We start from the raw sequence: 12,610 nt of genomic DNA, 5'->3' as shown, positions 1-12,610 counted from the left end.
ATGGACACAGCCACGAATATTTAAGGAAGGAGGATGCTTCCTTGGACAGCAGTGATTACAAGATTACTCCAAAGGAAGTGAAACAGGATCGACTGAAAGGGACAGCAGAATCCTCTCTGACACCCAACTCATAAAGACAGTAAGTAGAATGGCCTCTATTTTTTCCAGCTTGAAATTATCAGTGATCCAAGTTCTCTATATTGATTCAAAGCAGAAGTACCCCATCAAGTCTATTACAAAATCTGTCTTTACATTATACGTTGTTAAGAAGGCTTATTGACATAGATTAGAATGTCATAGCATGCTAACACACCCAATATATTTGATTTTAGATTGTGATCATTACCTTAAAGCCATCAACGAGATCCACTTCAAGTTCAATTATGCCACCACAGTTGAAAGCTGAGGTAAACGTCGTGCCCAAGGTTGTCCAGGGGGATTTGCAGAGCCTGCCTCCAAAAGCAAGGGATTTCATTGAAAGTAATGCCAAATTATGCCAGCCTGAGAGCATTCATATCTGTGATGGCTCAGAAGAAGAAAACAAAAAAATTCTGGACATCATGGTAGAACAAGGCATGATCAAGAAGCTAAGCAAGTATGAGAACTGGTGAGTAGCCTGAAGGAAGTATTAGCTCAGAATGGCAATATGGATTTTCTATCCTGCTTATTTTTAAAATTGCTCTTAACCCTTCAATATTTGCTTTCCATGAACATTTTAGCACTGTAGATTACATAGGTGAAATACCCAGCCAAAGCAAACTTTTGGTCTAAAGATTAAAATAAAGCATATTATTCAATTGGACTATCAACTCTACATTGTCTTATTGATTAGTTACATCAGGGAACTGAAATAATGTCATGAGACTTATGTAACTAATCATTAGCAATACTAAATATTATTTAGCAAATACATCTTTTGAAGAATTCTACTATTTTAGTCAATTAGTTTATTCATCAAATACTTTTTTTGTGGCATTCAAATAGCTCTGTGGGTGTTCAAATATTATTCAGCACAGGCATTATTCATATCGTGCTGATGAGCTTTGACTGTAATATATTCAGCAAATACTTTTTTCAAATATTTCATCATCTCTCTCAACTAAACCAACATGAAAGGAGAATGTTAACAACAAATACATACTCAGGAATTACATGCTGACCAAGAGATCTTCGTGGAAGAAATCTGCAGAGAATTTTGAATAACTAAGTGCAGGAATTTGGCAATCTGTTTGCAGACTATTTGGGAGAGAAAAGGGCAAGATTCACCAGATAAATTATTCACTGTTAATTATATGCTTAGCTGTAGTGATGATGGTTATGACAGCCCAACAGAACATTTTTATACTCATGGAAAATTTCTATGCACAGAGGTGAAAATGTAAAACAATCCTTTATACTGTAAATAGATAGCAAAAGATCTTTAGAAGGGAAAAACACTCCCCTTTAATAAACTCCTTTCACTTTTTATGATCATGCTTACACTCTATTTCTTTTGTGATGCCTCTAACTTAAAGGACTTTGCCAATCCACTAAGCTGGATTCTGATCCCACAGGCACTTATACCAACACTTAAAGTACTTACTTGGCATCTACTTTGCTTGAAGCATCATTTTGTGGTTCCCATGCAAAACAGCTTCACACTGATGAAAATGAAAATTAAATGAGATTAACTTTTTCCTGGAAGTTAGCGACAGAGAATAAGACTAAGATAAGAGGCAGAGGAGTATTAACATATAAGCAGAATTTCCTAGGCCATATAATTTGTTATTCAGACTGGAAAATCTTGAAGCAATTTGTATGAGAGAATGTATCTGACTGGTTTTTGAGGTTGTCTGCTATGCTGTCTCTGTCAATGTAGTTTTGGCCTTACAAAGTTTTGCCCTTTTGTGCTAAACCAGTCCCCCCCAGAAGGGTAGAAGGTGCTATATTGGTAATTAAAGTCTAATTTCATTCCTGATTGTTGTGAAATGCAGCTGGCTGGCTCTTACTGATCCAAGAGATGTGGCAAGAATAGAGAGTAAAACTGTCATCATCACTCAAGAGCAGAGAGATACCACTCCAATCCCTAAAACTGGAACAAGCCAACTGGGTCGCTGGATGTCTGAGGAAGATTTTGAGAAAGCCTTCAACACCAGGTTCCCAGGCTGCATGCAAGGTAGGCAAGAAGAGGATGGTTGACATTGAACTTCTAGGGTTACAGAAACACTGCTACTACTGCTATAGGTCACTGTAATCTTTCTTTAAAGATTTTAGGTGAAGGTTTATGTTAATACCCCTTACATTAGTCACCTTCTTGTTTTCATCTGGATCTGTAGTGTAGATCCAAATGCCTGAGAAAGGGCTGTCCTCAGTCTCTTTCCAGCATTCTTCTCTTCAGACAGAGGGGCAAAGTAAGGTAGGAAAGCATGGGTGAGACTTTTCAGGAAGCCACACAGCAACTAAGCAGCAGATAAGAAGTGAGGGGAGGATGGAGCACCCCCATCCCCAGCAGTAATTTCAGGTTTCAGCGTTTTACACCGACTGAGAACTTGGCTCCCACCCATTTTTACTACTGGCTGGGCAATTTGTCTGAACAGCTGCTGAACACTATTTAAGATAAAATTTCTTGCTACACAAATAGGCAAACAAAGCTATGCCTCTTTAAACATCATCAGAAACACCCACAAGATAAAAGAGTGAGGAACAGCCTCAATATTATTAAAGATTATCTCAAAAGCTCCTTAGTTTTGCTCTTTGCCACATCTTGCCACTCCTTGTTTTCCAGGACGCACAATGTATGTTATCCCCTTCAGCATGGGGCCTATTGGGTCTCCCTTGTCCAAGATTGGAATTCAGCTGACAGATTCACCATATGTAGTGGCCAGCATGAGGATCATGACACGGATGGGAACAGATGCTTTGAAAGCCCTGAGCAATGGGGATTTTGTAAAATGCCTTCACTCAGTTGGATGTCCTCTACCACTTAAAGGTAAGAGACATTAAAACCTGTCACCCCTGGAAATTCCTTGGAGCATGTTTTAGAGCTGACTGCACATTCTCAGCCCATGGAAGACACAATAGAAGACCAGGGGTGGTCTAAGCAACTGCACTAGGTTCAGAACTCAATTAAAGCTCAATGAGAGTTTCATGGAAAGGACATTATTATCCCTAGTACTTACCGAGGGGTTTCCTTAAAAGCATCTGGTATGGGTTGCTGTCAGAGGCTTGATGCTGATGAAAAAACAGTGTGATCCAGCCTGGATATTGCTGCATTCATGAACACAACATTCTGTTCTGCAGAACCATTAATCAACAACTGGCCATGCAACCCGGAGCTGACGCTGATTGCCCATCGCCCGGATCGCAGGGAGATCATTTCATTTGGCAGTGGTTATGGAGGAAACTCCTTACTGGGGAAAAAATGCTTTGCTCTCAGAATTGCCAGCAGAATTGCCAAAGAGGAGGGCTGGCTAGCTGAGCACATGCTGGTAAGAGCTACTAAATCATGTGTGTTTGAACAGCCATTAAACCCCAAATTAGCACAACATAAATGCATCACATCTTGCTATCGATGGAATTAGTCTCATATGGATAGTCCTGGAACATTAGATATGAATCTATCACATGGCAGATTTCCTAGGAATTGGACACTGCTTGCAAGATGAAGTACTAAACATTTTAAAATAGTACCTGTAAAATCAGATTTGGAACTTCAGACAGTAGTCACTGATATGGAGAGCTACTTGAGCAGAGCCCAGTCATCATCACTGGGCATCCACATTGTCCTTGTAAATCTAATAGCAACAGATTAATGCAAGTTTTGAAATTTGTCTTTCATATTATGAAGAGGTCTATGCACTCAAAAATCTGCAAAGATTAGATTTTCTAAATGAGTTCTGCTTTCTACCCTTACTGCCAATATTTTTGCTGTCATTTAAACATTCTCCTAATATAAAATAACAAAAAAAAAAAAAAAAAAAAAAAAAAAAAATTTCAAAATGCATAAGAGAACACCTTCAGAAAAAAAATCTTCATATTCTGGGAAGTGCAGAAGCATACATATATGAAGTGTTTTCACTTCAGTCATGTAGTGAAAAGAATATTGCCTGGTTTTCTTCTGTCTCATCTGAGAAACCCAGCTGTATACTGTCTATTTATAATAAGCAAAATAAAAATAATCATTTGAATTATATAGATACCTGACATTTTTTAAAAATAGAACTCCTTAAAGATATCCTAAGGGCAAGAAGAGTAGACATTTTGATTAATAAATCACAGTTTGAGTTATTTGTCAACTATTATAAAGTGCTGCTTCTGTAGGAACAAATTTACATAATTAAATATTTTATCATTACCACTTGCTGGGAGACAATCTTCAAAATAAAAAGTGCAAGAGAAAAAAAACCAACCATGTATAACAGTTGCATTAATTTTTCAATAGATCCTGGGCATTACTAATCCAGAAGGTAAAAAGAAGTATTTTGCTGCAGCATTTCCAAGTGCATGTGGAAAAACTAACTTGGCCATGATGAGCCCAAGCCTGCCAGGATGGAAAATTGAGTGTGTGGGTGATGATATTGCCTGGATGAAATTTGATGAACAAGGTATGGAACTGAAATTGGGTTGTTTTCCAGTCCAGTATGGGTTGTTGGTGCAGCAAGGCATGCTGTAAAACTCTGGACAGAATTAAACCAGTTTGATTTACTTACATTTTGTCATTTAACTTCCAGGCAACTTAAGGGCAATCAATCCAGAAAATGGCTTTTTTGGTGTCGCCCCGGGAACCTCAGTGAAAACAAACCCCAATGCAATTAAAACTGTATTCAAGAACACCATCTTCACCAATGTGGCAGAAACCAGTGATGGGGGTGTCTATTGGGAAGGCATTGATGAGTCATTGGCACCAGGAGTCACTCTGACCTCATGGAAGAACAAAGACTGGATCCCAGATAATGGTAACCTGATCCACTCCACAGTCTCCCTTGGCATTCTCTGCCCAATACCAAAGAAAGTTGGCATTGACCTTGACATTTTATTGCATACAGGGGAACCTTGTGCTCATCCCAACTCACGATTCTGCACTCCAGCCAGCCAGTGCCCCATCATAGACCCTGCCTGGGAGTCCCCAGAAGGTGTGCCCATTGAAGCAATAATATTTGGGGGCCGCAGACCTGCTGGTAAGAGACACAGGACTGAGCTGCTAAGGCAGAGGTGCTGACCACTGAAGGGCTGAAACACAACAGGGATAGACACAGGTTTTGCTTTCACAGCTGCAAAAGCAAGGAAATAACTGTGTCAGTGGAACTTCTCCATATTAGCCTTTGACACACACACCTACGCCCGCTGATATTTCAATGCCTGACTTGTTAGATGTTAACACAAAACAGATAATAATAATAATAATAATAATAATAATAATAATAATAATAATAATAATAATAATAATAATAATAATAGCTGGAAAGAGATCAGGATCCACTAACATAAGTCATACATAGACACTTAGCAAACTGCTCTACTTAGCTACATTTGCATGCAGTTTACCCAGTTCAGATGAGAAACGGTTAGAGAAAATGAGCCTGTTGTACACAGGTTACAGAAAAGGAAATAAAAGAAACTGAGCTGTGAAAGGTCACCTAAAGTTGGAAAAAAAATAGAAGTAATACTAGGTTTGAATCTAATATCATGACGTCCTGGTTTCACACCACAGGACCACTATGTCCAGTAAAACCTGCTGGGGATGCTGAGGGACCAAGTACCTCCCACTGAGCAACTAAACATTGATGTATACAGTAATCAGTAGCCAGTTTTGAAAACATTCGTAACTTCATAACATTCATAACTTTCTTTGGTATAAAAGGACAGGAAATGAACTGATTAAAAAAAAAAACAAAAACACACACAGAGGAAAAATAATACATTATACAGTAACATAAATTTGGTAGTATCTTAGGTAGCAAAACCTGTTATAAAAATATTTCTGTACCTCTAATTATTGAATTGATTTTGTTCTTTACAGGAGTGCCTCTTGTATATGAGGCCTTTAACTGGCAGCATGGAGTATTTGTAGGAGCAGCTATGAGATCTGAAGCAACAGCAGCTGCTGAGCACAAAGGTAAATCAAAAGTTAATCTGCCTACCTGTATTAAAAGCAGTCTTCTCTGGACTGTTCTATTCTCTTGCTCTTTTGCATTTCAGTCTTGGCAGCTACTTTTGCAACCTGTGCATTTTCACAATAGAAAATATTTGTACTGGAATGAAAAACCAAATTCTCTGTAAAATTCAAGTTATGCAAAATAATCCCCTATGTGGCAAGCATACAGAACATGTTGCAGGCATGGGGTTGCCAGAAGCCTCGTTATAGAGTTCTTGCTACAGTCTGGGATAAATAAACTTAAATTTTATTTTCTTTTCAACTCCTGAGTTTCATCATTTAGGCTGCTTTAATAAATTAATTTCCCCTGATTACAAAAATTAATCTTTTGCCTTTTTTTGGGGTGCACATCAAGGACAATTTTTGTTTTGTTTCTTGAAGCTGTTTGGTTCAGATGCAGAAGGGTAGTCAGGGACCACAGTTACGAAACCCTGGGAGGATATGAATCTTTGTGCTTTATCTTTGTGCTGTTTATTACCTTACACTCTCCATTTGTGTTTTAAACAGGCAAAATCATCATGCACGATCCATTTGCCATGAGACCTTTCTTTGGCTACAACTTTGGCAAATACCTGGCCCACTGGCTCAGCATGGCACATCGTCCAGCTGCCAAGCTACCAAGGATCTTTCATGTTAACTGGTTCCGGAAAGACAGCCAAGGGAAATTCCTGTGGCCTGGCTATGGAGAGAATTCCCGTGTGCTGGAGTGGATGTTCAACAGAATTGAAGGGAAAGCTTCTGCCAAGCCAACTGCCATTGGCTACATCCCTGCTGACACTGATTTGAACCTGAAGGGATTAGAAGATGTCAACTTGAACAAACTGTTTGATATCTCCAAAGAGTTCTGGGAAAAGGAGGTAGAAGAAATCAAGCAGTACTTCGAAGTGCAAGTTAATGCTGACCTCCCCTATGAAATAGAGAGAGAAATGCTGTCCTTAGAGATGAGGATAAAACAGTTGTAGCTGATCAAACCACAATTATTTATCAATCCACACATACTGAGACAGGACAAACACATATTACTGAATCACCACTCGAAGCATAGCAGCACACTGATGGGCAGAGAGTTCTAATGAAAGGTAGGTCTTAGTTTAGTTGACTATAGGTAGGGCCCTTCTAGAAGCAACTCCAGACCTAATGATTTATAACTACATCAGTTGTGAATAGGTGAGCAGCTGTGGGATGTACGTGCACATGGTCTTCAAAACCCTGATCTGTCCCATAAAGTTCACATACAGCCAACAACTTGTGTAAATTACTCACCTGGTTCTGCATATACAATCCAAACCAATCCAGCCTTCACAATGGCACATCCTTTCTATTACACAAAGTATGAGTGTTTCAGATTCTACAGGAAAGAATGAAGACACTTAGCTGCTGTACATATGTATTACCTAAACGTATTTTGTAGCTTTAATATTTTTTAGAAAAATGAAGTTGTGACTTTTATCAGAGTGAAAGATGGCTTTCTATTACACATGTATATTTAAGATATTGGTATTATATATGCTTGTTCTTGTGATTTCCAGATGTTTTGCATGGCTTGTTCTTTAAACTGTTGAAATAAATATTTGTATAAAACATGACCTCATTTCCCATTTGCTCACTGTTTATAAACTATGTGTGTATAAATTTGGCCTCCTGTCCATACCACAGCACAGAGAGAAATTCACATGTAGAAGTTACATGTTGACTAACATTGGTCTGCTACTCCTAAGCCAACTAGTTTAAGCCACATACTGACTTTGTGACTTTTATTCAAGCCAAAGTAATGAGCCAGAAGTTACAATACCAGCTGCAAGCAGTCATCCAGCTACTGATCTGCTCTCCATAACTGGGCATTGTAAGTTACTCCAGGCATTTGTAATATAAACTACTGTCTAGGAAAGCCCCATATTAGGACCTTGCTTATTTGCTAAAGCCATAGAATTTGCCTCTCTTCCACAGTCCCTGAACTTCTACAAGAATAACTAGTGGAACTATTGAAATAAAGACAGTTTAGGAAGAATTTTCCAGATTTGTTGAGATGCCTAAAGTCTTAGAGCTCAGTGAAAATAGGGATAGAAGCCTGTGCTGGCTTCCTTGTAGATCCAAGATACTAAAAACATCCCATGTTCTCCCACTTAAAGGTGTTCTTTTCATGCTTCCCACGTTCCTGGCAGGTATCCTGCTTTTTCACTTTAAATGCTTGATCTCCCAAAATATATTGCAAATATTTGCTTAGAAAAAAGAAAATCACTTACATTGTGTACTAAGTCTCTTTATAGACTCTGTTTCCTTGTAAAACAAACAGTGCCAGGGCTGGTCAGCAGCTGCCCTACGAAGTTTGCTAGGAGAGGTCACATAGCCTGAAAAGCCTCTGACTACCTCCTGACTCCATGTTTAGGACTTAACACAAACATTATCAATTCTGAAGCAAACAATACAGCATGAGTCAACTGACAGATCATACAAAAAGCAGACAATAGAAAACTGTGACAAAAACAGTGCAGACTCCATAGACAGGATCATCACTTGGCCTGCTTGCTGTTAAAAAAAACCACATCTGCATGGATGCAGGTCTCCTATAGGGTCATCTTTAGCCTGCGTACTCTTGAGTGGGCTCCAAAGTAAAAGAAAAATCAAGGTGGAAGACATTAATAAGTCAGAGGAAATAAGCCAGGAGATACAAGTATATGCGCTCCTCAAATTCAAGGACTACTATGATATGTATAAGATAAAGTTGTTTATAAAGTAATCCTATGAATAGCTCATAATAGACTTAGGCTATTCCCAAACTGATGTCAGTATTGGACCTAGTATTTGCATAAGTCTAATGAAAACAAGGAGATCTAAGAAAACCTCTCATGGTAATCTCAGGGAGTTATGGCCAGTTACAGCCTTGCAGTTTCTTACAGGCTTCATGAGAGGCTCCCAGTCCTGAGCAGTGCAGAAACATTCCAAGCACACACTGAAATGCTGCCCAGAAATTGTACAGAAGCTCAGAGCCTTCCAGAGCCATCTGAGCAGCTCCAGTGTTCAGTTCTCAAACACAACCAGGCTCAATATTCCCAATATTACAAAAGAAACAACTCTGTGATGAATCTGTGCCAAAGGCCCAAGCCCAGCAGGCATATGGACATGGGAGAACAGAGTGAATCATCCCATAAAATGCTTCTTGATGAGGAGATAGGTGGAATCACCGTGGGCCAACACTCCTGGGATCTTGTAGCAAGCACCCAGCTAGCAAGATCGGTATTATAAGGTGTGAACTGCCTTGAGAACATCCTAGCCCCACCCAAACCACTGGATTTAATATTCTGACTAAGCCCTTGCTCTCTCCTCCTCACCCCAAGAGGTTGGCAGACTTTCCCCTCCTTTGACTGTGCTGGCCCCAAGGTTCTCCTCTGGGTATTCTTTCTGGGTAACAGAACACAACTCATGGAAAGTGGCTATCACGAGCACTTCTGGCAAAAATATTTAAACCATTTGTGGTTCTCCCACTCCACACATTTTAACCACATGCACCTTTACAAACATTGCTCAGAAACTGATGGGTGTGCAACTCATTCCAGAAACTGCAAAAGATGGGGGGGAAACGCTGTGCTCTTAATGTTGAGAAAAAGAAAATAATTTGTGTGCATGAGTCATTCAGCAGCTCCTTTGTATGTAAATACATCCGCAACCCATCAGCATCTATGGGGAGTACAATTTACATTTTGAATGATCAAAATGTTTAGTATTGGCAGAGAAAATGTTTAAAAAGAGAGAAGGCGGCGGTTTAAAATTTAGAAACTTAGTCAACCGTGCCAAATTATGATCTCAACTTCTCTCCCTCCAACAAATACTATGCTTCATAAAAAAAGAAGTGAATTAGAACAAAATGCTATTAAATTGAAATTTGGAACTTCCCCTGATTTTCAGAAGAAAGAGGGGAAGGCAACAAAAGCAATAAATTTCAACAAATTAGTAGAGAAATATAAAACTTGGCCTGTTAAATGTGATTCAGAGAAGGAAAGCACAGGAAAAACTAACACACAAAGTGTAAGGAGCCATAACATTTGCAACAGCTGTGTTATGAAATGCACTTGGTATTCAGGGAAGTGAGAAACAAAATACTTTATTAAAGCACTTGTGGATGTACCAGTGGCTGAAAAGAGAGACAATATCAAACCCCACCCCATTAGTGCTATTGGGGACGTGGTCTCTGGTGCCTTGTTTGTGCCATGATTCACTGACCAGGGTAACACAGTGATGGGTGCACCACGTCTAGGAGAGCCTCTGATCCATTCCCTTTAAGGTCAGAGCAGCCTCTAAATCACCTTTAACTACTCTGGCAAGAAGTCTGGGTGAGGTACCAGTGCTCCTATTAGCACAGGTAAATCCATAGAGCTCAGCCCCAGACCTTGTTCCAACCTTTGCACAGGTAGAAAAGTGGCCAAATCCGATGCCATCTTTTAGACTCATTTCTAATGTTTCAAAGTCAATCTTAGACTCTGTTTGGTCTTGTACCTTCAAATCCCTTTCTCAGATGTCAGTCTCAGCAGTAATTAGCTTGTGTGGGTGAGATATCTGCACACACATATTCTGTCAGCATGGTAAAGGTTAAATCAAATAAATAAGTAAAACTGAAAAGCAGCATCCAGCTTGCTGCAGAGCTCTTATTGGAAAAAAGTGAAACCCAGCTTCAAATCTCTCACAATTCTGTGGTGATAGGATTATTTTCAGGGAAAGAATTAAAATTCTGATAAATGGCATTTGTGCTCTGGGAAATACTGTTTTCCAAAAACCTTGGCTACCATAGTAACATGATTAATTCCATACTTGCTGCAGTATAGTCAATTAGCTCCATAACTGAAAGACAATTATCCTAAGTAGAGATGTACCTGGCTGGAAGACTGGTGAAATGCTGCTTGTGAATGGCAAAGCAGAACACACTGAATTCCAAATTAGTAATCATTAGTGTTGATCATGGAGGACATTTCTGGCAATGGCTTAACCTCAGCAATACAAAAGGGCAGATTTTCAAAAGGGTGCTGGCAAACCCCACTCACTGAGATTCCAAAACATATCCTGCTGCATCTGTGAATCTGTATGCAAAACAGCAAGGAGGTGGGAAAAAAAGAGAAAGAAAAAACCCTAAATAGCTATTGTATGCCTTTACTGCATTCTGCAGCCATCACAGATAAAACTTTTGGCAGCAAAGCTTTAACAGAGAAAAGTCTTATATGGAAAATAGCAGAAATCCTCTTATATTAACGTGCAAAATTCTGGCTGTACCTGATCCTCATAAACACATTGTTCTGGTGCCATTGTTGTAAGAAACCTCTGAGCTGTCCCTACCCATCATGAAGGGCTTTTTGCTGCCTTCCTTACCATCAGTGACACTGATCACCTCAGAATTCATTTTGCTCCTCCTTCCACTGGTACCTTTGGACTTGTTGTGGCTTTTCTCCAGTTTGTGACCAGTCACAGGTTCCAGGATTGTCTGACTTCAGCTTTTGTTCAAGCCTGTAAGCTGCTAGCAGAACCTTTACTAACACACATCTCAGAAATGTTCTTTGTGTCTTCTTTGGAAACGTCAGATACTGGCCATTGGAGAAGAGAAAACATCTGTTGATATGTTCCCTTGGGAGGATTAAAAAGTTTTTGTCCTTTTTTTCTGCAGTCTCAAGGCCTTTTATTCAGCTAAAAAATGCCTTTGTAGAACTTCTGCCTTTTTTTTGTTGTTTGTTGTTGTTGGGTTGTGTTTGTGTATGTGCTTTTAACCAAGCTACTACTTTTTTTCCTCTCCTTGTAAAGCAACACAACACCATCTCCCAGGCTGGCCAAGGAACAGCCTTTCCCAGAAATTTGCACCTGATAAATATCTGTTCTCCAGAACAAACTCAGCTCATCCTCCATGGAAAATGCCTTTTTTTTGCTCACAGTTAACAGATCTTACCCCTGCTTTGTAAAGCTTTGGTGGCTTTAAGCTAAACTAATAGTCTGAAATCTTCCCCCTCCTCATCTCATCAGTGGAATCCTGGGCAGACCCTGTGAGCCTGGGGGAGGCTGGCACAGCACTGACACGAGAGTACAAATGCCATCTCAGTTATGAACGTCAAGAGCACAACAAAACCTTGTTTTACCCCCCAGAAACTGTCACTATATTTATCTGTGTCTTCCTGCACAGATGACAAACTTCCCATGGTGTTCTGGAGCTCCAGATCCCGAGAGCAGCTATGAATAGCAGCTTTAAATTTAACCAAAGTTGGAAGGGGAGTGAAACCTAAATGCTACAAGATGATGCCAGTTCAGCTGGCTCAGACACCAACAGAGCCACCTAGCAAGTGGTGTGGAGATAAACTCCAGCCCACAGGGTGAACAACATCACTATCAGTGCTGCAGAAGTGGTGTGACTTTGCACAACTAACACACTGCTGAGCCTCTTAGAAGGTTCTCTCTTAAGCCATTCCTGCTGGCAGAAGCCAGGAGGGGGATGAGACCCAAGGGAAC

The 12,610-nt window shown here is 39.8% G+C and overlaps 1 protein-coding gene across 1 annotated transcript; it reads left to right on the top strand.

The window, feature by feature from the left end:
* The first annotated feature begins 3 nt into the window (after nucleotides 1-3).
* On the top strand, nucleotides 4-7,719 carry PCK1 (phosphoenolpyruvate carboxykinase 1). The gene is made up of 10 exons (XM_071759426.1): nucleotides 4-139; nucleotides 333-607; nucleotides 1,974-2,155; nucleotides 2,765-2,968; nucleotides 3,280-3,467; nucleotides 4,421-4,583; nucleotides 4,710-4,934; nucleotides 5,025-5,156; nucleotides 5,999-6,094; nucleotides 6,641-7,719. Exons 2-10 carry the CDS (start codon nucleotides 384-386, stop codon nucleotides 7,093-7,095), a joined length of 1,869 nt encoding a protein of 622 aa, XP_071615527.1. The 5' UTR covers nucleotides 4-139; nucleotides 333-383; the 3' UTR covers nucleotides 7,096-7,719.
* Nucleotides 7,720-12,610: the final 4,891 nt, after the last annotated feature.

This window comes from Heliangelus exortis, chromosome 16 (assembly GCF_036169615.1).
Source record: "Heliangelus exortis chromosome 16, bHelExo1.hap1, whole genome shotgun sequence".
Classification (NCBI taxonomy): Eukaryota; Metazoa; Chordata; class Aves; order Apodiformes; family Trochilidae; genus Heliangelus; species Heliangelus exortis.
This window is presented reverse-complemented; position numbering and strand designations above follow the sequence as displayed.